The sequence below is a fragment of the Nematocida displodere genome (genome assembly GCF_001642395.1).
Source record: "Nematocida displodere strain JUm2807 chromosome Unknown 1, whole genome shotgun sequence".
Taxonomy (NCBI): Eukaryota; Fungi; Microsporidia; genus Nematocida; species Nematocida displodere.
In genome coordinates, this window is record NW_027138130.1 from 132116 (window position 1) to 159938 (window position 27823).

Below are 27823 nucleotides of genomic sequence, written 5' to 3' on the forward strand. Positions count from 1 at the left end.
GGTTCAGAGGCGTAAGGTATATATTAGGACGCAATAAAAGGAAGGACAATGAATAAAACAGTCTGTGGGAGGAGTAGCACCGTCACCCTCCAAGAAACCCCCTTCTTGAGAGAGAGCTTGTTTGGGGCCATCTACTCCGAGGAAGAGTGCCTGAAAATCATCGACATGTGTAGGATGAACATCATTCCAAGGACCAAAGCAAGACTTACCTACGCTGAGAGACGAACGATAAGGCCCGGGAGCATCTTTGTCTACGAGGAGGAAGAAAGCGGGATTTCAAGATGGACCGATGGACGGGCGTGGTCCTCATCAAAAATCCATGGACGGTGTCTGGTTTACTACGAGCTCTCGTCCTCCGAAGACTTAGAGGACGTTGAAGACGTTGACAGCCTCACCTCTTCCGTAGACGACATTCTAAAACTTGGAAGAAACCTGATTGACCGGGCCCCCGCAAAAGCTGAGAGGCGCAAAAAAAAGAGGCATCCCTCAGGCCTGGTCAAAATGACCACTTCTCTCTCCTACGAAGGAAAGTCGTACCACCTCATGTCTTATACCACCTCGCTTTTTTCCAGCACCCAGGCCCGTGGAGGCATTTGGAACATGGTGCATGCGTGGGAGGTGCCTCACAACCTTCACCTCCGCATGAGCTACCGCCGCAAACGCTCTTCTTTTACTCTCCCCGACCACCTAGAGCCCTTCCCCAATCTTTACAAAATCAAAAAAAGAGAAGAAAGAAGATCTAACTCCTGCCCCATAGGCAGCACCTCTCTTGCCACCTCTAATCCCTACCCGTTTATTGATTTACCCGATGACTTTCTAAGCGACTACTACCTCCAAAGAGACGACTTCTACACCCTCTAATGTGCCAGGCTGGGGTTGGTTCGGGCCATGCCCGTTGCCGGGCCTGTGCTATGTCTGTGCAGCCCCGCCCGCTACCTCAACAAAGTTTGAGCAGCTCTGGCACTCAACAGTGCCTCCAACTAGAAGAGATGGTGAGAAGACGTCTCCACACCTGCAAAAAGTTCCTGCAAGAAGTTCTGTATAGGTTACAACCGAGTACGGCTCAGTGGTGCGGAGTAGGGCGGGAGACTCTCTTTCTGCTCTGGTGAGTATTGCTGCATAGGCGTGCTGCACCGCAATAAAAGCATCGGCTGTAAGAGTGTTGCTGGAGTCCGGGTGGGTCTCTTTGACCTTTTTTATGTATGCTTTCTTTATCTCGGCAATCGGTGCTTGTGGGTGCACGCTAAGAGCGGCGTATGGGTCCCTCTCATACGGCATCGCAAAATTTGAAGAGATGTTTCAGAACGGTAAAAGTTGTTGGTGTTTGTTGGAGACGGATGAAACTGTTTGGACCACTGAGTATAAAAGAAGTATCATCTGAAGACGTATGAAAACTCTAGGAGTTCTTGCGCTAGTTCTTGCTGCTGTCCACTGCTACATCGATGCTGATGCACAGGAGGTGCATGGGGGCACGCCCGTGCCATTTAAAACCCTTCTCTTCCTTAGAAGACTTACGCCTTCTTTTGCGAGGGCACCAATGGACCGGCCGCTTCCCTACGGGGCCCGCAAGCGCATTGAGTCGGAGGAGAAGTTTTCTCCTTTCCACTCGGTCTTGGTTGTTAGAAAGCGAAGAAGACCAGAGGACGTCTTTGAGAGCATGGTGCACCAGATGGATGGCACAGATAGCTTTATCAAAGATTTCCTTTCGGCGCATTTACAGCACCTGAGCAGCCTGGAACAGGCACCTAAGCCTAGACAGTTCAACACTGAGAAGATTTACAACGACCTTTACAGGAAGTCTCGCTACCCCCCAAAGAAGATGTCAAGGCTCCCAGAGTCCACCCAGGCCTTTGGTGACGAGATTGACGCAATTATTGCCCATGCTGCTAAAGAAGCTGCACCCGAGTCCCAGGAGCCAGAAGAAAAGAGCACCTCAATTGGAAAACAGGTGAGAAGAACCAGGAAGACTGTTGGCAAGCATCTTTCCAAGGCTAAGAAGAGAATGGTTAAGGGCTTCAGACTCAACGGACTAACAATTGCCTTGCTGGTTACCATTGCAGTAATCTCAGGCTTTGTGGGGTACAGCATCCGTGGTAGATCAACAAACGAGCACTACATTCCTCTGCCCAAGCAGTAGGAGAGAGTCTGAGAGCTGCGGTGCTGAGGAGGTCTGCAAGGGCGGACGTAAAACCAAAAGCTTTCATGAATAAATAACCGTTCATCTTTATTTTGCTAACTTTTGGGAGAGGAAGGCTTCCGGGCTCTGTTTGGGCAGTACTTCACAATGTGGCCCTTTTTGTCGCAGTTAAAGCAGACAAGGGCCTTTTTGGATGTTTTGCGGGGCGCAGGGGCTGTTTGTGAGCTATTCTTTGCTTCTTTCATTAAGGCCATTAATTCCTGGATGATTTCTTCCCATTTAGAGTCTCTGGTCCTTTCTATAACGGATCTGACCTCTGGAAGGCCTTTTTCTTCCGCTTGTTTCTCCATCTCCTGAACGATGAGCTCTTTAATGGTTTGTGGTAAGGGTTCGGGCTGCATTTCGGGCTGCATTTCGGGGTACTCGGACTGCTCTGGGTGCTGCTGTTCGGGGAGCTGCTGTTCGGGGAGCTCTGGGAGGAACGGAGGCTGTGGTAGGTTCTGGGTGGGGATGGACTTGTTTGTGGAGATGGAGGCTTCTATGATGGAAAAAATGGGCATGGACAGCTCATCCCTTGCCTCGGAAACTGCTCTGATGAGCTCTTCGATTTTACTTTTGCTTCTTTCTCCTTTCATGATTTCATTGCCTATAAGGTCCCTGAGTGCCCCCAAGGGCTGGTTAAGGTAGAGAGAGCAGAGCTCTCCCAGGTGTTTGGAGTCTCCGTTTTTGAGGATCTGTATTTCCCAGTCTCTTATCCTTTTAAGAACAGCTCTAGGCTCTGGTTCTCGCAGTAGGTTCTCTGCATCCACACGCAATTCCATGATTTATTTATATCAACAATGATATATAAGGGGGTGTTGTAGCCAGAAGGTGGGTCTGTGTGGCTCTGGGTTGGTGTTTGTTTAGTCGGGCCCGCGGGTGCTTGTTTGTTTGGGGCTTATGGGTGCTTGCTCGGGGTGTAGGAGTGGTTGATTTGTCAGTTTACCGGTAGGTTAGTTCGGGTTAGGTTTTTTCTTTTATACCTCTTCTGCTGATCGTTTAAGGTTCACAGTATATTTAAAGAGAGCTGTTTTCCAAAACTTGAAGAAGGAGGATTTAAGGTTCCAGTGTGGCTTGTGGTTTACGGTGTGCGTGGGGTATGGTGTGTGGTTTGGGGTATGGGGTATGTTATGGGGTATGTTATGGTATGGTGCAGTTGTGCAGTGGCAAGCACCCCGAAAGTCGAAAACCGCAACCCATACCCTCTTTACTTGTTTAATTTTTCAGAGAATGCATCAGACATACACTGAGTTCATAGAAACAGACCACAATATGGGTATCCAAAGACTAATGCATCTGACTCTGTACAATATTACAGCAGCAGGGATAAAGACGGGCATATTCAAACACAGCAGTCACGACATAACCATGAAAAGCCTCTACAAGAAGATCTTTGCTTCCTCCCACAACACGAGTTCTTTGGTTGCTGCACATAGACTGCACCTGTACCTCCTGGATGGAATGGAAAAAGAAGCGATTGAGCAGCTTTCTTTGATTTCTTCAACCCAGAATACCTCCATCTTCTCCATACTCAACCACTCCTTCCTCTTAGCCATGCTTAACAAGATGCCATCGGTGGTAAGCGCTTTCTTTGCTAAAGGCTTCCCAATCAACATCAACCGAAGAGTCCTTGGAAGTAAGCACACTATTGCTTTTCCCACCTACTTTCTTATGGCGCTGGCTGGGCACCACCTGGCAACAATCATGGTCTTCTTTGAGCGGACGATAGACTTCCAGGAAACCTGGCACGGCCTAGGCCCTGTGCACCTAGCAGCTGTCAACCCAGACATACGAGTGCTTGACATGGTTCTGACTGAAGGGGGCGACCCAATGGAGTACATCACCACGGAGCAGTACTCTCTCCTCAGCGGCCTGGCAGCACGCGAGGAAAAGAAAAAGCCTACCCTAGACCCTCGCCCCATCTACCCGATTGATCTTGCAGCTGCCTCAAGCAACTGGGGGGCACTTCTTCTGCTGTTCAGAAAGGCGCCTAAGTCCGTTATCAATTCTCAGCACATTCTTCACATCCTAAACAGTCTTGAAATGGCAATCAAAGCGATTAACATTGGGGCCCGGGTTGAAACAAGCCTTGCAGATGGTTCTTCTCTTCTACACACCAAGGCATCAGGGAACAAGGCTGAAATGATTTCTTTCTACCTTGGTTTGGGTCTACCCATTGAAGCAGCCAATGCCGCAGGAAGCACCCCGCTTGCCGTTGCCTTAGACAGTGGGCACACAGAGTCTGTGTGGGTGCTTCTTAGCCACCACGCCCGCATCCCTGCCGAGTATGCCGACCACCCAGTGCTTGTGGACATAAGCAGCGGCAGGTACGCCCCAGACCCGGTCTTTTTAGAGAAACTTAGCCACTACCACGGAGCCGCCCTACAAGCAGTCATTGTTAAGCACAAGCCCAAAAGCAGGTTTTCCATTGCCAGTATGTTCCAGCCAGGCCAGAAAACGATTGAAAGCGTCGTTCAAACGCTCAATGCTAAGATTGCCAAAGCTGGAGCTGTGGCCCGGGCCAGTCCGCCCTCTCTTCAAGAGGAGGACCTCTACGAGCAGTTCCTGAAGCTTCTTACTGGCCCACCCGAAAAAAGAGACCTTCATCGCACCCATAGCCACTAACCCATAGTGTATCACGCCACCGATTGGGTCATCCCGAGGTTTCAAACTGTCAAAAACACAAAAACCCGAAAACCCGAAAGCCCAAAAACCCCGAAAACCCGAAAGCCCAAAAACCCGAAGCAAACATGTGGAGGTTTATTTGCTGCACACGGGCTTAGACCCCGGCACTATTCTTAGATGGCAGCGTCGTCCAAAACCATCAGCTCATTTTCATCCTCAGAGGAGGCAAAGAGGATAGATGCTTTTTTCAAGTACTCAATGCCTTCTTCCACTTCTTCTCTCCTGTACGTATCTGAAAGCATCTTGGTAGCAATGTACTTGTTTAGGCCAGTATCTCCCTGGTTGTTTTTGTAACAGTTGATGATATCTCGGTGAATGTTCTTCAGTGATCTGTTCTCACTGTGCTCGGTTTCAATGTAGCTGCGGGTGATGTCTCCCATTTCCCCGTCATCCCTTGCCACCCTTCTCGTATTCTCAAGGTGCTCTTTCATGACCTGAGCAAAGTGGTAGGACAGATAATTCCCGTCCTTAATCGGGAAGATGTGCCTGCACTGTAAAACCATACTCTCTGAGGAGTCAAAGGCGTCTGAGGTACCTATGGCCCCAAAGATGCGGACCAGGGTGCCTATTTCGGTGTACCTTTTAATAATGCCATAATTTGTAACGCCTGTTGAAAGGTTGCAGGAAATCTGGGCGGTGCCATCGTTAATAATAAACCTTAGCCCGTTGCCTCTCTCTCCAACTTCCTCTGTGATCCACCCAATGACAGAGATGTTCACAACATCGGCGCCATCGCACTTTATCACGGTAGTTCTTCTTGACTCCACTTCAATGGACCTGACCTGTTTTAGTGTAAGGTGTCTCAGTGTAAATCCTCCAAGTGTTTCATACTCCTGTGAGGAGGTTATGCTTCCGTCCATAGGATTAAAAAAAGATTGAAAGAAATACTTTCACTAGATCGGACTTGGGGGGCTTTGGAGCTTGCTGGGTGCTGAGGCAGTTCGGGTTTAGGGGAGGAAAAGGGTTAGTTCGGGTTTTTGTGTTTCTGGAAAAAGGGTACTTGAAGGAGTAACGGTGGCAAGAACAGCAAATTTTTTATGGACCAAGAGACAAGCAGGTCAATGTTCCAGTACAAGACACAACTGTCCTACGTTGCTGAGAAAGGAAAAATAGTTGTGGCACCCATAAACAACACATACTGCATCGTTGCACCCTTAGCTAAGACCTATGCAGTCTATGACATTGAAAGAATGAATCTGGTCAGCCGAGGCGAGGAAAAAGAAGCAGTTACGTGCATTGGTGTGTTTAGAAGGTACATCATCACCGGATGCATCTCCAACAAACTGTACATCTCTAACAGAGGACGAGTCCTGCTCCAGGTAGACCTACCAGACACCCCCAAAGAGATTACCGCCACAGACCAAGACATCTTTGTGCTGACGGGCTCTAACACCCTTCTCAAGCTACACATTCACCTGAAAGAAGCTTCCCTGGAGGACAAAGCAGCACCTTTGTACACCATCCATCCTTTACTTCCCGAACTCAACATAACGAACATCCACTGCCTGCAGATGAACAACAAGCTACTCGCTGTCTCCAAAACAGCCATCCATATCTACGACACCCACAAAGAAGCTGTCATTTACACGCTGGCCTGTTTCAAGCCTGAAGAGGTAAAAGACATTTCATCCTCACCCGCACCTGAAATAATAGCCATTGCAGACAAAACAGGAGTGGCAGTTATCAACATAAAGAAAGACAAAGTCCTCCAGAGATTCACAATGAAGAACACACTTTCTGTGGACTTCAAGAGAAACCAGAGCAGCAGCAAAGAGCTGTGCATTGCCACCACCACATCCCTCGTTTTTGCTTGCCTGGAGAACGGGATAGTCAAAAAGACCCTTCCTCTGGAGCATCTGTCATCTGTTAGATTCATTGGAGAAGATGACTACCTAGCAGTCTCAATGAAGAATGAACTAAGAATCCTTGACTGCCACAAGATTGACCACATTGTAACGGTTAAGAAGCGCACCGGCATTGTTTTTGGAGAAAAAGCCGTTGCAGCCTTCCACAACCAAGCACTTGCCCTTCTTACCAACCACTCTCTCTACTCCATCTCCCTGCGCAAGGAGGACCAGAACAAAGAAATAACCCACCTAGAGACCACCGGAGAGCCCGTTTCTCTTGCCATCCAGAAAAGCACCCTTCTAGGCTGTTTTACCGGCGGCCCAGTTGCCTTCAGGGAAAAGAACGGAGACATTGCCAGGCTCAAGAAAAAGCTTGCCCACGCCACCCCAAGAAGCCATCTTGGCGCGGAGCTCTCTTTTTGCGGGAATGTGGTGGCACTGGCCCTGGAGGACGGTCCCGAAACAGTTCGGGTAGTGGTTGCCACCTCTGAAGCAGGATTCATCCTTGGAGAGATAGTTACGCCGCGCTACCACGCCCTCTCTATCAACAACCTGACCAAAACCCTTACTCTTGTGCTTAGCACAACCATTCGCAGCTACAGCTTCTCAGGAGAGGTGCTCTCAGAGACAAGCATGCCTGAGTGCATGATTGCGCATCTGGTAGATACCCGAACAGACAGCTACGCACTGACTGGGGACGGAACAGGCATTAGCGTTCTAACGGGGAAGGGAGAGCTGCTTAGGCGCATTCCCTGCACCAGAGGAGTGCCCTACTCTTTACGGCCAACCAAGGACTTTAAGTGGGCCGTTCTGGTCAGCAAGCTCCCACCAACCACGCAAAACACCCAAAACACGCCCTCAGTGCTGGAAATCTTTGACATAGAGACGGGCAAGCTTCTGTCTACCACCTACTTTGCCACGGCGCCAAGAGACTGCCTCCTTTCTGAGGACAAAGCTTCGCTGGTGGTTATGACCAAGAGTAGCCTGCTTCTCTATGCGAACACTCGAATGATGGCCTCAGAGGCAACTGAGGACTGTGCAGTGGCCAGACAAGGTCTTTCTTTCTCATCGGTGCACAAATCAAGACTCCGCCTCCTGCTTACCTACGACACCCTCGCTGGGGAGCAAGCGGAGAACACTGCCGACCAAGCAGTGCCCCACTTTATGACGGCAGAGAACGACGCACCAAGCCAAACAGCCACCACGCCACAAGATCTAACCATCAACGCCTTGCTTGATGGCAACTACCCCATCACATCGATCATTCAGTACCTGAAAACAGTTCCTGACCCAGGAAAGCTGCTTACAGAGCTAGTGAGCCACCTGGAGCCACAGTACGACATTGTTGAGGCGCTGATTAACCGGCTGGTTCACTACCGAAGGGAGGACATAGACCCCAAGGAGCTGCGACAAGTCCTTGGGCGCCGGGAGAGTCTTTCAGAGAAGTTTATTTGCGAGTACCTCTCTCTTCTCTCCCTCATTCCAAAGTAAGCCAAGCAACCTAAATAAAACTGCTACTTTAAATACTTATGAAGGTTATTTGACAGATACAAACCCTTACAAATAGAATCTTTTGTAAGATTTTTATTTAAAGGAAGATGGAGGCCCAAGCTCTTCTCTCCTTACTTGGAAAAATCTTTACGGGAGAGAGAGAGGAGATAGGAGACAATGCCTGTTTGTATGTGGTAGGAATCAAGAACATTGATCCAGACCCCTTTGTTCCCCTGGAAGAGTTCTTTCCACTTCCTCGCACCAACCACAGAACCTAGCACCCAGCACTGCCTAAGATCTTTATCTGTCCTGGTTTTTTAGAAAAAATAAGACCGGGTGCAATGCTGGCGTACCAAGAGCTAGTTAAGAAGATCCAAAACCGCAACAAAAAAGAGCCGTTCTTTAGGGTGGGCGGAGAAAAGCCGCATTTGATATGCCCGCATCTAAGGAAAGAGCTCCTAGCCATTTTTCGCGAAGAAAAGTACCAGAAGCAGAAGTAGTGTGGGTAGTGGAGAGGTAGCTACTACACTGCCTAAGAGTACTTGGCTGCAAGGATTGTCTTGGTTCTTTCTTCTTCTTTTCTGACATCCTCCATTGACAGACCAATCCACTCGTTATGGTACTTGAGCACTTCCTGGTGGCCCTGAATGAAGATTTTGCGCATGAACTTCTCAATGTCTTCGATGTACTTTCCGCCGATAAACATAAGGTGGAAGTCTATCTGCACCCGTTTAAAAACGGTAATGACTTTGGACGCTGTCTTTTCCCATCCAGGCGCAAATTTTAACGATCCATCATCATTTTTCATTGTTGAAACATCAAAATTTTCAGCTAGCTGAGGACAGGTTGCCAACTCAAGCACCTCAAAGCGATCTACCTCGGGGAGGGTGTCAAACGGATTCTCTACCTCTCGATAGCCCTCAAAAAACATCGTGTCAATCCGCGCATAAAACTTCTTCTCAGAAAGAGCCCCACTAGTATAATGGGTGCTGCACCGAGGAAAGGCGTTGTAGGAGGTCTCGGTCATAGTCAGCGACCCAGAAGGGGCGACTGCCCGAAAAAAGCCGGGCACCTTTTTGGAAAAGTCAAGGGTTTTGACTGTGTGCTGGCACTCACCAAGGTCCTCATGGGCAGAAATCTCGTTTTTCTGGACAAGAACACGCATACCCTTCTCAGCCTCGCGCAAACTAACCTTACAGGTGGTCATTAGATGGCCAATGTTGTACTCTGGGAGGTGGTACGGCATATAAATCGTAAATAGTGCTGTTCTCTGAGGCATCCAAATAAAAGAAAAATAGAGCTTTAATGGTTTTGAAGCCTAAAGTTCTTAGAGTTTCTCTTTTATTTTAAATTCCCATGTCAAAAGAAATGGATAGAAGCTCTGAGTACAGCGACTGGTACAAGAAAAACCCAGTACAAATGGTTGATATCAGTGAAGCCTTTGTGGGAATAGGAAAGATGCTCATCAACGGGCACTCCCTCTATCGATACATCGAGGATACATACAAACTAGACAGTAGCAAGCTACCGCTAGCACTTATTGCCCAAATCTCTGAGAGCATAGCCTACAGCCTATCAGTTGCAGGCTTTAAAGACAGCTTCATTGTGCTGTTCCAGGACGAAGAGAGAGAGTGTGTCAGTCGAAGTCTTTGCACGCGGGAAATGGTTTCAGCACTTGAGAAGCACACCACCATAAAAAAGATCTGGTTCAAAGCGATCAACAGTAGCGAGTTTGCTTTGTTCGTGAAAGAGGAGCACATTTGCATAGCTGCAGGGTACAGCGACGAAAGGTCATTGGCCTTTCTTAACACGATTCTAGGCTTTTCTTTGTATGCCGCGGTTATCGACCAGAGCACCTTCCGGGCACCAAGACTGTTTATGTTTGTGCTCAACCCCTCACAGTTCTCAAAGACTCTGGCCCAGCCCACGCTGGCTCCTTCCGAGCATACTGCCGCTGGGGACAGCGCCGCAAAAGAGGCCGAGGACAGCCCAGAAACAGCCATGGCCAGGATTCAGGAGGTCCTGGAGGCCCACACAGAACGAGACGCCCTTAGAGCGATGCAGGGCCAGGTTTTGGAGGACTTGCCGATCAGGCGCTATCCTGCCAATGGAGCTAGCCAGGCGGGTGAAGCTAGCGAGGCAAGTGAAGGCCAGAAAGAAACAAAGCCGCAGGCATCCTTTCCCCGAGCCCTGGCAGAAGAGCTGTTTAAGGTTTGTGCGGGGAGTGAGAAGTCACTGTCACTGTTTCGGGTCTTTGACGGGGTGCTTTACCAGGCAGCACAGAGCGGGCAGGGGGTGGAGGGCAGGACAGGCGCAGTGGCCCAGCCAGCCACGCCCCGGGGCACACGGGCCTACCCGCCCACTGGAATGGCGTCAATTACCTTCTACAACGAGGAGCAGCAAAAGAACTTCAGAACGGAGCAGATGTACATTGAGAACCTGAAAAAAACAGCACAATCACTCCATGATGGAAAAAATTTGCACTGTCCCATCAGTTTAGTAACGGACAAGCCCGTTAAAAAAAAGAAGGAAACAAAAGAAAAGATAAGCAAAAAACAGCTAGAGATCATTGAAGCAAACACAAAACAGAAAGAAGAAGAGGCCAAAAAGAAAGATATCGTTTTTCTAAAGAGCTTTCTCTCCAAGTACCAGTCCTTTGCCACCAGCTACGAGAAAAGAAGGCACCTGGAAGGGTTTCTGCCCCGAATCCACTCCCCGCTCATTTGCTCCAAGGTGCTTCTGCTAAAGGTAGAGTTCTATGGGAGCCAGTGGGCCCTGGAAAAAAGAAAGAGGCGGCCCAATGAAAAAGACTTTGTGTCGTCATACATGGACTGTACCTCGTTTATTGAGAAGTACGGGAGCATCTCAGCCACCAAAGAGCTGGAGTACATCGTTCAAACACTCCTGGACCTGGGATTTGCCTCAACAGTGCTGGAGCTCTGTGAGAAACACAAAATTAGCTACATCAACACCCGGGACAGAACCTGCCAGGCCAAGTACGGGAACAAAGCCCAGATTGAGGTCTCTTTTGACCCCGCAGCAACCAAGAGCCCCAACGACTTTGACATTTCTTTCCTGATGCGCTCGGCAGGTGACAAGCTGAAAAGATCGCTGAACTCGCGACCAGATGACAGACTTTTGTTCGAACCTGACGAGTGGCAGATATATTTGCTAGACATTGTCGACCGTGGAGGAAGTGCAGTTATTTGCGCGCCCACCTCGACAGGAAAGACGTTCATTTGCTACTACGCAATGGAAAAGGTTCTTCGGGAGAGCAACGACAACATTGTTGTCTTTGTAGCGCCAACCAAGGCCCTAGTCAACCAGGTGGCTGCCGATGTCTACGCCCGCTTTGGGTCCAAGCCATACATCAAGCAAAACAACATTCTTCAGGGCATTTGCATGAATGACTTCCAAATCTCACCGTTCAACTGCCAGGTTCTTATCACCGTACCTGAAATCCTTGAAAAGATTCTCACAATGCCCCCAGAGACCAAGAAAAAAGAAAAGCCGTACCTGGAAAGAATCAAGTACATTGTGATCGATGAGGTGCACAAGATCAGCGACAGCAAAATGGGGTCAAGCATGGAGAAGATCATCCACTTCAGCCCGTGCTCTCTCCTTCTGCTAAGTGCAACCCTCGGGAACCTAGACGAGTTTTACACCTGGACCAAGGGGGTAGAGAATCGGAAGGGAAGAACGTGCGACTTGGTTGTGCACCGAGAGAAGTACTGCGAGGTCAACAACTACGTTTTTGTCCCGAAAAAGCTTGACGCCCTTGAAACCTGCCACAAGTCAACCCGAGAGCCCGGGGACCAGGCGCTTGCACCGATCCACAGCCTGTTCGCCTACTCCTTCAGAGGCATCAAGGACGACGGTTTCAGCGACGACGTCAACTTCCTCCCCGAAGAGCTGCTCAATCTCTACTATGCGATCTTTGCCGTGCTAAGAAAGGACCAGAGACACCTGGTCAAAGAGTTTAGGCCACAAAGATTCTTCAAAACCAACTGTATCACCAAAGGAGACGTGAAAGAGTATGAGAAGTACGTTATCACCAAGTTCAGAGAAATGATGAAAACAGGCATGCTTGAACCAGAACAGGTCTCTAAGATCTACGACATTCTCATTCGAGAGGCCAAGGAGGGCTTCCAGAAGATAGAAAACGACCTTAACCACCAAATGACCCAAAGAGGAGCCAGCGGCATCGCCAACCCCGAAAAACCTGAAAAACAGCTTTCAGAGCTAACCATCACACCCAAGGCAGCGCCCGCGCCCATAGCAGCACCCGCGCCCACACTCTCAATGGGCATCTCCTCAGACATTCTTCTATACAGCACAGAGTACCTCCTCAACGGGATCCTTGACCTGGTTGTGGAGCTTGAGGCCAAAGACATGCTTCCGTGCATTGTGTTCAACCTTGAAAGAACAGTTTGCAACGCCCTGGCTACCCGGTTAGTTGAAGAGCTTGAAAAGTTTGAAAAGATAGCTGAACCTATTCTCTCAAAAATGGACATCCGTGAAAACGAGAAGATCCTTAAAGAAATGAAAAGATCAAGAGACGCCGTCCTAGCCACCGGAAAGGACGCCTGGATTGGCGAGTCTATCATTGCCGAAGAAATCTCAAGCAGAAAAGTTGACCCAAATGCCAAAGACCCCCGCTTTTGCTTCACCGATCCAACCATTGCCTCCTCGGGGGCCTACGTCCTTGACGAGTACGCTAAGTCAATGCGCAAAACAGGCAAGGTTGACGGCAAGCTTATCAACGCTCTTTACCGCGGGGTGGGCGTCCACCACACAGGTACGCCAAAGAAGTACCGAAATATGATCGAGATACTTTTCCGAATGAAACAGCTAAGAGTGGTCTTTGCCACCGAAACGCTCTCTCTCGGCATCAACATGCCCTGCCGTACGTCAGTCTTTGCAGGCGACTCCCTCTCTCTCGACTCAATGAGCTTCAAGCAAATGGCTGGACGTGCCGGAAGAAGAGGATACGACACCCAGGGCAACGTAGTCTTCTTTGGCATCCCAAAACAAAAGGTCCAAAGTCTCATTACCTCGTACCTCCCACGAATCAAGGGGTCTTACGCCTACACCAACGGCCTAGCCATGCAAGCAGCCCGTCCCACCACCAGCTCTTCAGTAACTGACAGCTTCATCCACTCCCCACTTATGTCCCTGTCTCTGCCAACCCAGGCCTTCAGTGGCAGCAAGACAGAGGACGGAATTGGGTTTAGGGAGCGACTGCTTGGGGCACAAAAGACCTACCTCTCCAAAAAAGGATTCTTGGACCGAACGGTCCTTTCTTCACCAACTAAGTCTTTGGCACAGATTTCCTCCCTTTCAAACATCCCCATGGACAACATAGCCTACGACCCTGAGTCTTTTGTGCTGATGACCCTAGTGAGTGAAGGTGTTCTGGAGGATATCTGCACAGAAAAGGCGGAGACTGGAGAAGTTTCAGAAAGAAGCAAAGATGCCACCGTAACTGAGATCATCCACCTTCTTGCCTCCATCTTCGAAGTCTGCCCCATTCCAGCAGAGTCAGACATGCAGGCACTTGAGCCACTGCCCAAAGCCATTGCCTCGCGCATTGAGGCATACACCGCCGAAAGCATTGTGCTGGCCAAAGAGTTTATGACTGAGGTAGAGCTAGAAACCATGAGAGTAGTTGGACCCTCGTTCCCAGCTACGCCCGTAACCCTCTCCTTCCTCGCGCTCCCCCACCAAAACCGCCCCAAAAGCTCCTATATCCTCAGCTACTTTGTGAACCCCAAGGTCAAGGAAGTCCTTAGAACGACCGGTTTGGGAGAAACAGAGCTATTCGTGCGCCTGAAAGGCTTCTCCACGCTTTTAGAAACACTCTGTGTCTTCTTTAAGACCTACTCCCCAGGAGCAGTTGCTGGTAGCCACATTGAGAACGCACATGCGGTTTTCCTTGAACAGTTTAAGAAGATGCATGCCTAGAGGGCCTGTCACGGGCCCACCACGGTCCAGGTCTACCATGGTCTGTCACGGCCCAGGTCTACCACAGCCCAGCAGCAATAAAAGGACTAAGTTTAGTTGTACGTTACGGTACGGTACGTTATGCGTTATGGTACGGTACGGTACCAAGCTCCAAACCTTTAGATGGGCCAGGTCTGTGTCTGTTATGGCACCCATCCACCGACACAGGCCCAGCCCCAGAGACACGGCAACAAACAAAGGGAAGGAGGTTAAGTTAAAATGTCCCGCTGCTGACTCACCCCGGCGCATTAGCACCCAAGCTTAATGCAGCGGGGCTCTTAAAAATTTTATGCATTTTCAAGCTTCAGCACCACCCGAAACACCATCTATCCACTGGGGAAGAAGTGCAGAAAGGAACCCGGTCAGTAAAAGCCACCCGTTCAAGTTCACCACCAACCCTCCCGGAAAAAAGAGAAAGATGCAGCCCGAGGAGAGATACCACCCCGGCCCTTTCACCAACCCTCCCTCCACCACCCCGATACACACCACCCCCACCCAGATATACACCCCGGTACACCCTCCGGTACACCCCCCCACACCCACCTCCTCTCTACCATTCTACGACCAACTCATTCGTGTCAACTACATCGCATCAGCATACATCTCTCTTTTTATGAATGCATTCCTTATATGTATGTTCATTCTTTTAGCCGTTAAGTTTACAGTTACGGTAAAGAACGACCTATCCATTAAGTACCTCAACCTCATTGAAAGCAACAAGTCTTTGATTGCTGAGAGCAAGAGGCAGTACCTTGTCAACAGGTGTGCTCCCGAGCAGAGAGTCCCGGCCCTTGAAGCACAGTGCCGAGAGTGGGAGCAGTGCATGGCCAAGGATCCATTTAGAGAAGAGCTTACCAAAGTTATCTTCAAAATAGCCAGCGACTCACTTGAAGAGTTTCTCAGTGGGGTGTCTTTTAGAACGGTTGGCATCTGTATGGTTGCACTTGCCGTCTTTCTTAAGATGCGCTCAGCTAACCACAAACACACCACATAATGGCACACCCTACCCAGCACCACACCACCTACCCAGCACCTACCACGTGTTTTTTATTAGTTAATGGCGTAATGAAGCGAAGACTTCAGCACAACGGGAACGTTCTCTTCAAGGGAGACGGCAAAAGCCTTCCTGGGTCCTTCTGGGAGCATTCTTGGTGGAGCTACACCGTGCTCGGCACGGTACTGGTCCCTGGCAACAACCTGCTTCTGGCAGTTACTTGGTCTGACGTGCTCTATTCTCGCAACAACCTTCTTAACTACAATACGGTTGCCAATCTGCTTGGTCATGGCGATACCTACCGAGGTCTTGAAAACGGCATAGATTCTTCCAGTCTTACCAACATAATGACTGTGGGGCATGCCCTTGTGAATGGCTGAGTCTATGTTGATGTCGACGTAATCGCCTCTCTGGTACTGGTGCAGGAGGGTTGTGGTGTTAGGTACACCTTTTGCGTTGTACTCCTTCTTGAACTTGTTTCTTGTATCTCTTCTGTATCCTTTGCTTCTCATTCTGGGGTAAAAATAAAATATTTACGTTATTTATTCACCCATTTATTTGCGCTACTTGTAAAGCTTCAAGTGCCTAAGCAGACGAGGCACCTCAGAGACCTCCTTGTCCACCGGTGAGAGACAGAGGCAGGTTACTTCGTTCTCTGGGTGCTCCGTCCATGGGTGGTATGGGACCTTGTGCTCCTCCAGGACGCGCGCTGCCTCACCTAGCTCGGTCTCTGCCACTGAAAGAACAACCACAGCTAGGTGCGGGCCAAAGTACTGGTCAGTCTCTGCCGTTTGGGTCCTTGGCAGAACCTGGAGCGAGGCGTGTATGCCCTGTGCCACAAGTGCTCCAACCGAGTATCTGGGGAGGTCGTTGCGGAGGAGGAGGTAGAGGACTGGTTTCATTTTTTAGTTTTTTTTTCTCCCTTGTAAAATGGCCAACCCAAGATACTCAAAGAGAGCTGGGACACCAAAAAGACCGTTTGACAAACAGAGACTTGTCAATGAAATGAAGTACGTTGGAGTGTACGGACTTAAGTCCAAGCGAGAACTTAGAGTTTTAGAGAAGATGTTCCACGATTTAAAGAAGCGAGCAAGAGACTTGCTCATTCACACGGACGAAGAGTACCAAATCACCCAGGGCAGAGCTCTCCTAAGAAGACTCGCTAAACAGGGCATCATTGAGGAGGTCGACTACCAGTCCAAGCCCAAGCTCATTGCAGCTATGGAGAAAGTTCTTGACCTTGAAATCACCGTGCTTCTTGACCGAAGACTGCAAACGAAAGTTCTCTCCCTTGGTCTTGCCAAGAGCATCCACGAGGCCCGGGTTCTCATCATCCAGAGACACATTATCGTTGAGGGAAAGATCGTCAACAAGCCAGGCTTCTTGGTGCTTGCCAGGAACGAGGGGTGCATTGAGCTCTCCCCACACTCTGCCCTCGCCAAGGGCAAGCTCGGTCGGGTAGCTAAGAAGAAGGCCAGAGCCAGCGCCGAGGAATAAAGCTGAATATCTCTTTTATTTGGGAGCGTAAGCGCCGTCTATGTACGTCAGGTTCTCTTTGTCCCGAAAAACAAACGAGCGGTAGTGGTACCCCCGAAGACGGACGGGAGACTTTCGCGTGTGCCCCCGGAAGACCTTCTGCGCCCGGTCAAAGACAAGGACTTCTTTCTCCGTGGGCGTATACTCTGTCTCAGCCCCAATCATCTCCGAGGAGAAGAAGCTAATTGGCGTCCTTCCCTGGTAGAGCATGGCGCCAAAGCGGTGGCCGACAATAATCGCTTCAAGGATAAAGATGGCCCCGGGAACTATTTCGTTAAAGGTGCTTGTTTCGTTAATGAGGTGCCGCTTGCGAATGGCTCTGATAAGGTTCTTCTTCCGGTTCCGGCTTTTAAAAATCAGCTGCCTCAGGTGGGAGAGGGTTGGGTGCATTGACGGGGAGAGCGGCGGAAAAGAGAGGGAGGAGGGCGCGGGGAAGGGCGTCGGCGTTGAAGAAATGGTTAGCGCCGTTTCAAGGCCTGCCCCCTCTCTCACCTGCTGGGTAAAGACGTACATCCCTTTGAACCCGGGAGGAACGGCGTGCTTCTTGACTAGCTCGCTCTTAAACGCATCGACCTCCCCAATGATCTGGTCAGGCGACATGTCTGCAGCGATCCTTGGCCCAAGGCTGCTCTTAAGCGAGGCGCTAAGACCTTTCCAGAAAAACTCTTGCAGCGTCTTGAGCAGGTCGTTCTCAGCGAACAGCCTCTTCACTGACCAGGCCCGAATCAGCCGGTGCAGCTCTTTTTTAAACAGAGCCAAAGAAACAAAGTGCCCCGACTCCAGGGCCGAGATTCTTTCTTCAAGGGCAACCACGGCTTCAGGGGTGTAGACGTGGTCATAAATACGGCGAACGGCGTCTCTGAGGGTTGGCGCGTCTTTAACGATCTGGGCCAGGATCTCTGGTGAGACAGCTGCTCTGAATGCTGCAGTAGATGCCTCTTGGTCCCACTGGTGCTTGATGATCTTCTCTCTGAACGCCTCCACCCAAAGGAAGACGTTTCTGATGTCAAGAACATCAAGAACGGTAACAGAGACGCCGCTGGGCAGGGCGACCTTCTTCTTGAGGATGTAAATGGGCACGGGGTGTTTTTTCTTCTTTTCAAGCTCCACCACCGAAAGAGGGTCAACTCTCCCGGAGAGGGTTCGCTCTGCCTCCTCGTTGGTGCGAACGGCAAAGGGAAGGGTGCCTTCCTCGGTGCAGATAATGATTTCCGGCTTTCTCAGGCACGGTCCCTCCTTTGCTACCAGTGTTTTTGGCTCTTGTTTGCTAGTTGTGCGCTTCTTTCTCTGCGGAGCTATTTCTTCAGTCATGTTCCTTACAATTCTTTGCTCTTTATTCGAAACGAAAAACCTTGTGGAAAAGTTTTCCTAAAGTAGCAGTTCCTCTTCTTGAAGACCTTCCTATTACGGCGATGCTTAGTTTCTATCTTTGGACGGTCCCAGACAGGAAATCCCTATTTAAGACACGTACCAAAGGGGAAAGAGGGCTTTTTGCAAGGGTTATTTCTAAAGACTAAACAGGCCTAGTCCAGGGGCAGGGCCTTTCCCGCCCCCCCTTCCCTGCTCCTCTGGGGCGCCCGGTCCTTCTGTGCCTGGACGCTTTTGGGGGGTGTTCGGGTTAGTGTAGGCCTGGAGGCCTTTTTTAAGGAGGGCAAGCCCTGGGGGTGGCTGTGGGGCGTTGTGGGGGAGGAGGAGCTCAAGCTCGCTCCTTGGGAGGTGGGAGAACCAGAGGCGCACCAGGGAAAAGACAAAGCCCTCAAAAATCACCTCGTCTTCTTTTTGCATGCCCTCCGGGGCAAAGACCAGCATAAAAAGACGTCTTTCTTCGGCAAGAGCCTGCGCCCGGTCAAGAGGGGCTGTTTTAGGGCCCTCTTTTCCTGTTGCTGCAAGGATTCCCCGTCTCAGGCCGAGGAAGCGGATCTTTAGGCCTGCAATGGCTCTTCGGGTTAGCTGGAGGAGTATCCTGGAGAAGGTGGCTAGGTTGTCAAGGGAGGGAGACTCAGTCAGGCGGCAGAGGAAGACTGAGGCTTGCTGCTCGCTTATTTCTAGCAGCTCTTTAAGGACGGCGCCAAGCCTTTCGGCTGCTTCGGGGTTTGAGCTGGTGCTTGGTTCGGCAAGGACTTCTTTGGCGGTTGCAATGCAGGCACAGAGACTGTCAACGCGGTGGGCCACGCTTTCCGAGGTTGTTGAGAGAGGAAGTGTCTCGTTCACCAAAGCGGTGTAAGTTACCGAGACCAGAGATATTCCAGCCACGGCCGAGGGGGAGAGCCCAGGCATCTGCTTCAAAGCCTCAAGCTGCTCCGTCCCGCGAATTGTATGGGCCAGTCTTTCCTTGGGCCTTCCAGTCATCCGGTCCAGTCCCAGGAGAATGCTTTTCACCCGTGCTAGTACGTCCATGTGTTTGGAGCACCTCTCTTGCCTTTTATGCTGCCGCACCTGAAACACTCCCCACCAACCACGGCCTCCTACTACGCGTCCCAGCACTGCACTGCACTGCACTGCTACGCCCTACCTTTCACTTGTGTAAGCCTCCTTGGTTTAGTGGTATAACGTCAGTCTTGTAAACTGAAGGTCGGCGGTTCGATTCTGTCAGGGGGCTTTTATTTTTGGTCCTCCAGTCCTGACCCGAACAGCCCATAGACAGGCCCTGGTGTGTGAGAGGTGGGAGGTGGGAGATCTAGGGCCTTAGGCGCGAGGGATCCCTGGGGAACATTGAGCACTTGTGAATGTCTCCCGTGGCTGTAAGCAGCTTAACGACTCTTTCCAGGCCAATCCCACAGCCGCCGTGCCTGGGCACGCCAAAGGAGAAGGCGTCGATGTAGTCCTGGATGGTTGCCAGGTCGATGCCTTTGGCCCTGATTCTTTCAACCAGGACCTCCTTCTGGTGGATCCTTTCAGCGCCCGAGCTTATTTCCTCGCCCTTCATGATAAAGTCAAAGCTTTGGGTGTAATTAGCGTCCTCGGGGCAAAGGCTGGTGTAGAACGGTCTAGCACTGATCGGGTACCCCACCAGAGCAAACAGGTCGGTCTGGTACTTCTCTCTAACTAGCCGGCCAAGCTCTCTCTCGTCCTCCGTTCCAATGTCTTCGCTGTACGAGCAGCTTCTTCCTGCGCCCCTCAGAAGGTCAATGCCTTCGTGGAAAGGTATGGCCACCAGGTCCTCTGTAAGCACTGTCTGGTTGTCCACTCCAGTGATGGCTGCAATGGCTCTAAGCTCCTCTTGTCGGTGCTCCTGCACCTGAAGAATGACGTACCGGAGCATCTGGTAGATTTCTTTGGCTAGGTCGATGTAGCTCAGGTCTTTAAGCTCCATTTCAAGATCTACGCCCGTGAACTCTGTCAGGTGTCTTCCCGTGTTTGAGTTCTCAGCTCTGAAGCACGGCCCTATCTCAAAGACCTTTTCTAGGCCCCCAATGATGGCCATTTGCTTGTAAATCTGTGGGGACTGTGAGAGCGAAGCTGTTTCCTTGAAGTAGGCGATGGTAAACACGTCGGCTCCTCCTTCGGAGGCCCCTTCAATGATCTTTGGTGTCCGTATTTCAGTGAACTCCCTGGAGAGGTACTCCCGGAAGAAGTGCAAGGTGCTTGAATAAACCTTGAAAATACTCCGGGTCTCAGTTGCTCTTAGGTCGATGTATCTGTGGTCGAGTCTTTTGCTCAGGGCAACGGTTGGGAGGGTAGTGTTTGTTCTTCTTTCTTCCTCAGTCCATGAAACGTCTTTTAGCTGGAAAGGCAGAGCCTCTGCCAGGGAGACTATCTCTATCTGGTCTACTTGGATCTCTTTGGTGCTTACAGTGCACGACTTGACTGGCCTGGCGCATTCTGACAGCCTGCCCTCAACTCTTACGTAGGTCTCCTGGGGGACGGTCTTTATGTCCTGGATGTTTCTTCTGGTAAGAACGGTGCGGCTTCTAAGCTCTTTTTGCTCTTTTTTCGGTGCTTCTGTGTCTGGGGCGGCACTGGCAGCTGTCTGTCCTGCTAGAATAGCTTGAACGGTGGTAGCTCCTTGTCTTAGAACGATAAAGACTTTGTTGGTGCCTACGGCCCTAAGGGCGCTAATGAATCCGTAGATGCTTACAACGTCTCCTTCTTTGTGCTCTGTGAGGGCTGAGATCGACACAACTGGTGTCGGTTCTGTTGTGGCGTTGGTTGTCGTAGTTGTTCTCGTATGGGTGGAAATCTTAACGTGTTCCATCGCCTTCTGGGCCTCTTCCATTTAAAATTTTAATTTTATTTCTGGTATATGAGCGACAGGTACAATGGCTTTGTCTTCAAGTGCAAGGACGCGCTTCCTTCTGGCACTGAAACCTTGGGAAAGGGAAGTTCGGGTCTTCAGCCACTCTTTAGGTTCTCTATTGGCAGCTCTAAGACTCCCCGCCCCTCCCAAACGACCAAGGCCCCCAAAAAGCACCCAGGACCCAAACCTACCAAGGCCAAAAAAGCATCCGTCCAGAAAAAGCCCAAAACAAGCACTAAGCCCGAGCTCCAACAAGAGCACAAGCCTGAGCACACCCAAGCACTGTTTAAGTTTACTGTGGCAGAAGCCCCTACCCCACACCCCTTCTCAACGCCTGTACGCGTACCTAACCCCTTTAACGAGATCATTGAGATCATTGATGAGGAGATGTCAACGGATGAACTTACACCAACCACGCCCTGGCAACCCTTTTTGCCTACTGCCACTACCACCGCCACTACCACCGCCACCACTACCACCGCCACCACTACCACCACTACCAGCAGCACCATCCCAGAGCCTTGTCCACCAGGTACACCACAGACACCTAAAACCAGACCAAGCACCAGCACAATGGGTATCACTACAATGGATGCCAGGGCTAGTGTTGGGGTGGATGTAGGAGTGCTAACAACGCCTGTGAAAATAAGAAGGCTCTCCCTGGACCACCGAGTCGTTGACAAAAGAAGATGCTCAGTTCTAAAAACAAGGAGAGAGAGTCTTTTTAGCTATGAGCACCTCCTCAATGGAAACATCAATCCAAGTGACTTCCACAAACACTCAAATGACTCACAGGATACTAAGTCTCGGGTGAAGCAAATACTTCTTTGGGTGTTTAAGTACGTCTCCAGTGGTAAAGGTCCTGTTGAGGGTATCTCTCCCGAGAGGGTGCTTGGTGTGTGTGATAAGTATATTAAGAGAATACCTTCCATTGAGCTTCAGTTCAAGGAGGTGCCTCTCCCCCGGGATAGGAGCATTGACACAACGGGAAGAGAAATACTCCATGCTCTGCGTAATGATGTGCAGAGACATACCACTGAAATAGAGAAGTGGAAGAGTATTTACTGGGAAATGCTTCAGGCGTACAAACCTTCCATTCCTCTGCTGGCTACTGAGGAGGACGGTGCTAGTCTCTCTTTCAGGAGGCAGAGCATCAACGGTCTCGTCTCTTTTGACGCATCAATAATTGCTGAGACACCCTGGGACCTAGAAAACGCTCTCTCGCGGCGTCTAGAGGACCTCCACGCTGTTCTTAACTCATCAAGGTACTTTATGTTCCTTTCCTCCGAGTACACCAAAAGAGTGTGCAGCTCCCTTCTTGAGGCTCTGCATCCCCTGGACACCATTAAGGCCAACGCCCTCCTTCAAATGCTCTGCCGAATCACCAAGCGCCCAGTAAGGGCGTAGTGGGCTGTGGCACCCGCCCAAGAGCCCCCGCACCAGCCCTGAATCATTGAGCTAGCTCGGGCTATGGGTCTGGGCATAGAGACCCCTGGCCAAGGTTCTTCGTAGAGAAGGCGTGTAATAAAGTATATGGACTAGAGGTTTGGCTGTGGGTGGGCGGTAGGAGGTAGGAGGTAGTGTGATTTAAGGTTCAGAACTAGAAAGTGTGCCTTAAAAAAAAGAAATTTGAACTACGACAATGTCTCTTTGCGGCACGTCCAAAAGAGGGCCAAGGGTTTCCTTTTTCGTCTAAGCTGTAAAAGGAAATGGCTACGAAAGAGGAAAAAAAGGTCTAATGACCATAAATGGAAGACTTGCCATATTTGGGAAGTTCTACCATAATGCCTCAAAATGGGCCAGTCCTATAATGGACTGTATCCCGAAATGGGACAATGGACTAAAGGGGACTGTGGTCCTAAATGGGACAGTGGCCCGAAATGGGCTGGGCCATAATGGGACAATGTCCTGAAAAGCCCGAAAGCCCGAAAAGCTCGAAAGCCCGAAAAGCCCGAAAAGCTACTCTCGCCGTGACAGAGCCGAGCGGCACCACTTGACTTTGTTTTGGTAGAACTCGTTCAGGGACTTGGCACACTTAGCATACTGTGAGCCCGGGGCATTGTAGATGTAACAGTTGGAAATGACAAGCTGAATGTCAGCATCCATCTCCTCAAACGTCGCATAGTCTTCGCTAAGAATCTTGCTTTCCACCGTTCTTAGGTCCATGGGTGTCTTAATAACTGCGTGGTAGTCAGCTACGTCCTCTGGATTGACCGGGTCTAGGAAGGGCCAGGCAGTGTTGTGGTTCTTAAGCTCGGTGCAGAGATAGAGAAGAAGCTCTTTAAGGCTGCCTCTGGGCTCAAGCGTGCTGCTCATCTCTTCAGTGAACCCTGCCTCTTTCAGCCCTGGGATGTCCATTGGTGCAACGGCTGCCTCGTGGTCAGGGAGGCGGTACTCCTTGAACATTTCCGGCTGCTTCTTTTTGAGGAGCCTAATTAGGGCCTCTCTTCTTTTTAGGAGCATGGTGTAGATGTTGGTGTAGTCAATGGTAGTAAGGATCTTTCCCTGCATTAGCGTTCCCCCCTCATAGTCTTTTATCCGGCCCTGCCACTGGGTAAAGGTAATCTCTTTGGTAAATCCCTGTTTTTTGAAGTAGCCAATGGCGTAGTTGTCTGCGTACGTTAGGAGGTAGATGGGGTCACTAGGTGCTCTGGCGCCCCCTCTAGCTTTTGTTTCTTTGCTAAACTCTTCTTTAACGGTTTTTTTGAACATGTTCATCATAAACTCTCCATAGCCCTTTATCTGCGAGTCACTGGAAACGGCACAGAAGACGATTTCAACGAAAGAGTCGTCATAAAAGGTTCTAAAGCAGATGCCGCCAAGGACTTTCTTGCTCTGGTCTGTGATAACCATTGATTTGTGCTTAATGTCAAAAACCAGGCGAACGACGTACTCCTTGGGCATTTTTGGCAGCTGTTTTTGAAAGAGTCCTTTGAGGTCGAGAAGCATGGCAGAGGTTTCAAGCGTGTTTTTATCTAAGCTAGAGATGACGCGTATCTCTATCTCCTTTTTCCGCACCATTCCTTTCAGCGCTTTGTTTCGTTCAATCTTTTGCAGTGCCTCCTTGGTTAGCGTAAACATCCGAAAAAGAAATTGCCACCAAGCTTATGCTTAAGCCTAAGCCCAAGCCCAAGCCTGCCCAGCCACCTACCACCCCTAAGCACCAGGCTGCTCGCTGGCTTCTTCAAAACCTTCAAATTCATCGACCAAGAGAGCGTCTATCTGGTCAATCAGCCCCTTAGAAAGAAGCGTTCCTTCAACTGAAGAGGTCTTTCCCGACATTTCAAACGCATCGATGGCAAACCTTCTCCCCAGGCGCAAAAAGCCTTTCTTGAAGTAGTACCTCCCAATGAGATAGTTGGCTCGATAAAAGGTTGACAGGGACAGGGTGCTTAGATACATCCCGCTCTCTAAAAAGAGCGCATCAACGCTCTGCTCGCTGAAGGCCTTCCTGCTCCCGAAGAACGCATCTACCCGATCAAGCAGCTCAAACACCCGGCTTTTCTCGTTGCTTTGCGCAAGCACCTGCGCCCTCCTGAAGCCTTTAATAAAGTCTTCCATCGGCGCGTTCTTTATCTTTAGCCTGAGGTAGGCTACCACGGGCACAAGCTCCTGGTTCTTGGGCTGCCGCGAAAAAGTGGTCGCGTAAGTGTAGAAGGCGTCAAAGCTCTCAAGGAGGCCTTCAAAAACTCGTCTGTAAGAGACTGCGTTGTACGGTAGAACGTACACAGTTTGTGTGTTGTCGTGGTACACTCCTACGCCTACATGGCTCTCTATGTATCGGAGATTCTCTACAGCGAGGTCCATCTTTTCTTTGTTGCTTTTTGTAAATTTAATTCCATGTTCTGGACTAACTGGAAGTGCAAGCAAACCATTACTGCTGCGTCATCTGATCACTACACTTCGTGCAAGATCAAGGATGGAAACCTAATTCTTGGAAGACACAAGGGTTTCCTTGAGCTTTACAAGATAGGACCTAACTTAAGGAAGAGAATTGAGTTCAGGAGCCATGCCCCGTGCTTTGACTATCTCAGGAGTGCAGAAATACCCGAGTCGGTTGACACGATTGATGTGGTTACTTCAGGCACCAAAGAGCTTTTGGTGATAACTGCCAACCCGAAAACGCTCAAGCTCTGGAACATTCACGCCTCCTACCTAAGAAGCGAAGACGCCGTTCCTGTGGTGGAGTGCTGCACAGACACTTCCTCAGACGAGGAGGAAGGCGCCGGTTCAGGCAAGAGCTGTCACTCAGACGACGAAAACGGCCATTCAGATGAGAAGCATTTGGGTGAGAAGCATTTGGGTGAGAAGCATTTGGGTGATGAAGGGCCAGACTCAAAAGACGCGACCTTAAAAACCCCGAACATCCCGCAGCAGCAAACCCCGAACACCCCGAACACCCCGAAAGCCTCGGCCAAGGACGATGCCAGAATGGAGAGGTTGTTCGCACAGGCCCACCTGAAAAAGAGGTGCCTCGTTAGGCTTGAGAAGGAGTGCACGCTTGATAACACCTACAACATCCACAGTGTTTCAACGGCGCCAAATAACGAAAGCGTTCTGGTCGCTGACGAGCTCTCAATCACCATCCTAAACCCAAGGATAGAAGATCCATGGAAGGTAATTAACCTCAAGCCCCTAAAAAACGAAGAGCTGAATAAGATTATTACAACGGCTAAATTCGTTGAAAACACCAGTAACATGTTTGTATACGGCACAAGTAGTGGGTCGGTTGAACTTCACGATCTCAGAGAGTGTGTCAAGTCAGAAACAACCCTTACCATCACTGCAGCTACCTCTGGGGACTTTTACGGGGAGATTGTTCGGCCTATCTCAGATTTATTATTTATGTCCGATACAACCCTGGCGTGTAGGAACCTGCAGCAAGTGCTTCTTTACGATCTAAGGTTCCCGTCCACCCCGGTACAAGAGTACGACGTCTATCCACTGGTGCAAAAGAAGATCTCAGATCTTTACGATACTGACGAAATCTTTAGCAGGTTTGAGCTCTGTGGGGCAGGCAGCAAGCTATACACCGGGTCCTTTAACACGGCCGTTGTGGAAATAGACGTTAAAACCAACGAAATCTCACGGGCCTTTTTGGATAACGATCTAGATGTAGCCACCAGGATTGTTGACGGGAAGAAGATCACATGCATTGCCATGGACGGTGACTGTCTGGTAACCACCATTGCCAACCACTGCCACATCTTCAGGCCCATTCTACCCAGTGCTGCCAATGACACCAGCCCGTAAAACCCAGTGCTGCCCCCTCTTACTGTGCTGTACCCCTACCTTGTGCTGTACCCCTACCCTACCATAACCTTTAGGAACAGCACAAGGAACAGAACCGCAAATAAACCGATAATCGTTCTTCTGCGCTGGGAGATGCTTCTGAGGGCGTGCGACATCTCAAAGTACCCTTTTTTCATTGAGGTTCTTGACTGTGAGAAAAGTTCGTCAATGCGTTCGAGCTTTTCTCCCTGCATGGAAATGTGCATTGATACCTCTGAGACCATCTTTCCCAGCTCGTTGATGTGCTCCTCTATTCGTTCAAGCTCTCTTTTCCGGACGGTGCTTATTTCCTCCCGGAGTATTTCCTGGCGTGGTGTTTGGAGCATGTGTCCCTGGGGGTGTGTGCTCTGCCTGGGCGGCTTGCTTCTTTCTAGTTCGATGTCTACCGCTTCTTTCCTCTGTTTTTGTTCCTCTCTAAGCGCTTGTGCCAGGCGGAGGGAGAGAGAGGCGTATCTTCTTCTGATAGAGCCTCCGATTTGGTGGTGCAGGGGGAGGGGAGAGGATGTGAATGAGGACTGCAGGGAGAGAAGGCTTCTGAGCGAGTGCTCCGTCCGCGCAAAAAGCTCTTTTCTTGTTCCTCGTCGACCTTGGAGCTCTTTTTCAATCGTTGCAACGTCTTTCTCAATGGCATCGATCAGCTGTGACGAGGTGCTTACAATGCTGCAGCTTTGGGTGTCTTTCCCCGTTTCACTCTCTCGTTGTGGGACCTCGGTTGCTTCTGCGAACAGATAAAACTCTCTTGTCCTGTCCATAAAAAATCTATCCAAGACAAAGACTAATTAGAAAGCTTATGTTTTGGGAAAAGGCTACGGTTTCTTTGTTTGCTTTCCTGGGAACTTGGCTGGTGTTTGGGACTTTGCATGAAAACATACCAGGAGGTGGTGGAGAGGTGGTACCGCGGGGAAGGGGTGGTTGGGATAGGTAGTGGGCGGACAGTGGCTCTTTTGATGCCGCATTTGGCACAAAAGATGGATAGGAAGTGTGTAGTAGTTGGCACAAGCACGCAATCTGAGCTGCTGATTCGTTCTTCCGGGTTTTCTCCCGTTTCTCTTTCTGTTGTCGACTCAATTGACGTCTACTTTGACGGTGCAGACTATGTGGACGAAGAGGGATCGGTGATCAAGGGGTACGGGGGAGCCATTGCGAAAGAGAAGATTTGCATGTTTCTTTCAGGCATATCAGTGATTGTGGCTCAGAGAAAAAAGGTGGTTAGGTCGTTTGAAGGTCTTTTGGTTCCGGTGGAGATTCTCAGAGACTCTCTGGCTCTGTTTACTGCACACCTTGACTCTTTGGGTCTTTCGCACACTCTTCAGGTGGGAAGTAACGGTACTTCTCTTTTTGTAACGGAAAACAGCAATGGTGTTGTTTATGTCGAGTACAACCGAGAGTTTCTTCTTTCGTGCGAGTCTCTTCCCGGGGTGGTCTCGCATGGCCTGGTAGTTCCTTCAAAGAGTGTGCATGTGGTCATAGTCGATGAAGAGTTAGGGCGGGGTACGGTTTAGGGTGCGGTATGCCACGGGGCAAGGTTTAGGGTGCTAGAAGGTTTATTGGGTGGTGGTAGT

General features: G+C 50.1%; 22 protein-coding genes across 22 annotated transcripts; 10 read left to right on the top strand and 12 right to left on the bottom strand.

The window, feature by feature from the left end:
• Nucleotides 1-48: 48 nt before the first annotated feature.
• NEDG_00116 (uncharacterized protein) lies at nt 49-861 on the top strand (the record flags this gene model as incomplete). Its single annotated transcript, XM_067687534.1, has 1 exon — nt 49-861. The coding sequence occupies one exon, from the start codon at nt 49-51 to the stop codon at nt 859-861; it is 813 nt and encodes a 270-aa protein (XP_067545242.1).
• A 48-nt stretch (nt 862-909) lies between these two features.
• NEDG_00117 (uncharacterized protein) lies at nt 910-1278 on the bottom strand (the record flags this gene model as incomplete). The annotated part of the gene is made up of 1 exon (XM_067687535.1): nt 910-1278. One exon carries the CDS (start codon nt 1276-1278, stop codon nt 910-912), a length of 369 nt encoding a protein of 122 aa, XP_067545243.1.
• A 109-nt stretch (nt 1279-1387) lies between these two features.
• Nucleotides 1388-2137, top strand: NEDG_00118 (uncharacterized protein; the record flags this gene model as incomplete). The annotated part of the gene is made up of 1 exon (XM_067687536.1): nt 1388-2137. The coding sequence occupies one exon, from the start codon at nt 1388-1390 to the stop codon at nt 2135-2137; it is 750 nt and encodes a 249-aa protein (XP_067545244.1).
• A 95-nt stretch (nt 2138-2232) lies between these two features.
• On the bottom strand, nt 2233-2958 carry NEDG_00119 (uncharacterized protein; the record flags this gene model as incomplete). The annotated part of the gene is made up of 1 exon (XM_067687537.1): nt 2233-2958. One exon carries the CDS (start codon nt 2956-2958, stop codon nt 2233-2235), a length of 726 nt encoding a protein of 241 aa, XP_067545245.1.
• A 448-nt stretch (nt 2959-3406) lies between these two features.
• NEDG_00120 (uncharacterized protein) lies at nt 3407-4801 on the top strand (the record flags this gene model as incomplete). Its single annotated transcript, XM_067687538.1, has 1 exon — nt 3407-4801. One exon carries the CDS (start codon nt 3407-3409, stop codon nt 4799-4801), a length of 1395 nt encoding a protein of 464 aa, XP_067545246.1.
• A 173-nt stretch (nt 4802-4974) lies between these two features.
• NEDG_00121 (replication factor A2) lies at nt 4975-5721 on the bottom strand (the record flags this gene model as incomplete). Its single annotated transcript, XM_067687539.1, has 1 exon — nt 4975-5721. The coding sequence occupies one exon, from the start codon at nt 5719-5721 to the stop codon at nt 4975-4977; it is 747 nt and encodes a 248-aa protein (XP_067545247.1).
• A 177-nt stretch (nt 5722-5898) lies between these two features.
• NEDG_00122 (uncharacterized protein) lies at nt 5899-8199 on the top strand (the record flags this gene model as incomplete). Its single annotated transcript, XM_067687540.1, has 1 exon — nt 5899-8199. One exon carries the CDS (start codon nt 5899-5901, stop codon nt 8197-8199), a length of 2301 nt encoding a protein of 766 aa, XP_067545248.1.
• A 532-nt stretch (nt 8200-8731) lies between these two features.
• Nucleotides 8732-9478, bottom strand: NEDG_00123 (uncharacterized protein; the record flags this gene model as incomplete). Its single annotated transcript, XM_067687541.1, has 1 exon — nt 8732-9478. The coding sequence occupies one exon, from the start codon at nt 9476-9478 to the stop codon at nt 8732-8734; it is 747 nt and encodes a 248-aa protein (XP_067545249.1).
• A 77-nt stretch (nt 9479-9555) lies between these two features.
• Nucleotides 9556-14163, top strand: NEDG_00124 (uncharacterized protein; the record flags this gene model as incomplete). The annotated part of the gene is made up of 1 exon (XM_067687542.1): nt 9556-14163. The coding sequence occupies one exon, from the start codon at nt 9556-9558 to the stop codon at nt 14161-14163; it is 4608 nt and encodes a 1535-aa protein (XP_067545250.1).
• Nucleotides 14164-14491: 328 nt separating this feature from the next.
• NEDG_00125 (uncharacterized protein) lies at nt 14492-15196 on the top strand (the record flags this gene model as incomplete). Its single annotated transcript, XM_067687543.1, has 1 exon — nt 14492-15196. The coding sequence occupies one exon, from the start codon at nt 14492-14494 to the stop codon at nt 15194-15196; it is 705 nt and encodes a 234-aa protein (XP_067545251.1).
• Nucleotides 15197-15252: 56 nt separating this feature from the next.
• NEDG_00126 (60S ribosomal protein eL21) lies at nt 15253-15708 on the bottom strand (the record flags this gene model as incomplete). Its single annotated transcript, XM_067687544.1, has 1 exon — nt 15253-15708. The coding sequence occupies one exon, from the start codon at nt 15706-15708 to the stop codon at nt 15253-15255; it is 456 nt and encodes a 151-aa protein (XP_067545252.1).
• Nucleotides 15709-15759: 51 nt separating this feature from the next.
• NEDG_00127 (uncharacterized protein) lies at nt 15760-16098 on the bottom strand (the record flags this gene model as incomplete). Its single annotated transcript, XM_067687545.1, has 1 exon — nt 15760-16098. The coding sequence occupies one exon, from the start codon at nt 16096-16098 to the stop codon at nt 15760-15762; it is 339 nt and encodes a 112-aa protein (XP_067545253.1).
• Nucleotides 16099-16126: 28 nt separating this feature from the next.
• NEDG_00128 (40S ribosomal protein uS4) lies at nt 16127-16693 on the top strand (the record flags this gene model as incomplete). Its single annotated transcript, XM_067687546.1, has 1 exon — nt 16127-16693. One exon carries the CDS (start codon nt 16127-16129, stop codon nt 16691-16693), a length of 567 nt encoding a protein of 188 aa, XP_067545254.1.
• Nucleotides 16694-16708: 15 nt separating this feature from the next.
• NEDG_00129 (uncharacterized protein) lies at nt 16709-18043 on the bottom strand (the record flags this gene model as incomplete). Its single annotated transcript, XM_067687547.1, has 1 exon — nt 16709-18043. The coding sequence occupies one exon, from the start codon at nt 18041-18043 to the stop codon at nt 16709-16711; it is 1335 nt and encodes a 444-aa protein (XP_067545255.1).
• A 195-nt stretch (nt 18044-18238) lies between these two features.
• Nucleotides 18239-19129, bottom strand: NEDG_00130 (uncharacterized protein; the record flags this gene model as incomplete). The annotated part of the gene is made up of 1 exon (XM_067687548.1): nt 18239-19129. One exon carries the CDS (start codon nt 19127-19129, stop codon nt 18239-18241), a length of 891 nt encoding a protein of 296 aa, XP_067545256.1.
• A 280-nt stretch (nt 19130-19409) lies between these two features.
• NEDG_00131 (aspartyl-tRNA synthetase) lies at nt 19410-20948 on the bottom strand (the record flags this gene model as incomplete). The annotated part of the gene is made up of 1 exon (XM_067687549.1): nt 19410-20948. One exon carries the CDS (start codon nt 20946-20948, stop codon nt 19410-19412), a length of 1539 nt encoding a protein of 512 aa, XP_067545257.1.
• Nucleotides 20949-20975: 27 nt separating this feature from the next.
• Nucleotides 20976-22376, top strand: NEDG_00132 (uncharacterized protein; the record flags this gene model as incomplete). Its single annotated transcript, XM_067687550.1, has 1 exon — nt 20976-22376. One exon carries the CDS (start codon nt 20976-20978, stop codon nt 22374-22376), a length of 1401 nt encoding a protein of 466 aa, XP_067545258.1.
• A 552-nt stretch (nt 22377-22928) lies between these two features.
• On the bottom strand, nt 22929-24050 carry NEDG_00133 (histone acetyltransferase; the record flags this gene model as incomplete). Its single annotated transcript, XM_067687551.1, has 1 exon — nt 22929-24050. One exon carries the CDS (start codon nt 24048-24050, stop codon nt 22929-22931), a length of 1122 nt encoding a protein of 373 aa, XP_067545259.1.
• A 75-nt stretch (nt 24051-24125) lies between these two features.
• On the bottom strand, nt 24126-24776 carry NEDG_00134 (uncharacterized protein; the record flags this gene model as incomplete). The annotated part of the gene is made up of 1 exon (XM_067687552.1): nt 24126-24776. One exon carries the CDS (start codon nt 24774-24776, stop codon nt 24126-24128), a length of 651 nt encoding a protein of 216 aa, XP_067545260.1.
• A 33-nt stretch (nt 24777-24809) lies between these two features.
• NEDG_00135 (serine/threonine-protein phosphatase 2A regulatory subunit B) lies at nt 24810-26222 on the top strand (the record flags this gene model as incomplete). The annotated part of the gene is made up of 1 exon (XM_067687553.1): nt 24810-26222. One exon carries the CDS (start codon nt 24810-24812, stop codon nt 26220-26222), a length of 1413 nt encoding a protein of 470 aa, XP_067545261.1.
• Nucleotides 26223-26275: 53 nt separating this feature from the next.
• On the bottom strand, nt 26276-27013 carry NEDG_00136 (uncharacterized protein; the record flags this gene model as incomplete). The annotated part of the gene is made up of 1 exon (XM_067687554.1): nt 26276-27013. The coding sequence occupies one exon, from the start codon at nt 27011-27013 to the stop codon at nt 26276-26278; it is 738 nt and encodes a 245-aa protein (XP_067545262.1).
• Nucleotides 27014-27121: 108 nt separating this feature from the next.
• NEDG_00137 (ribose 5-phosphate isomerase A) lies at nt 27122-27763 on the top strand (the record flags this gene model as incomplete). The annotated part of the gene is made up of 1 exon (XM_067687555.1): nt 27122-27763. The coding sequence occupies one exon, from the start codon at nt 27122-27124 to the stop codon at nt 27761-27763; it is 642 nt and encodes a 213-aa protein (XP_067545263.1).
• Between the last annotated feature and the right edge of the window lie 60 nt (nt 27764-27823).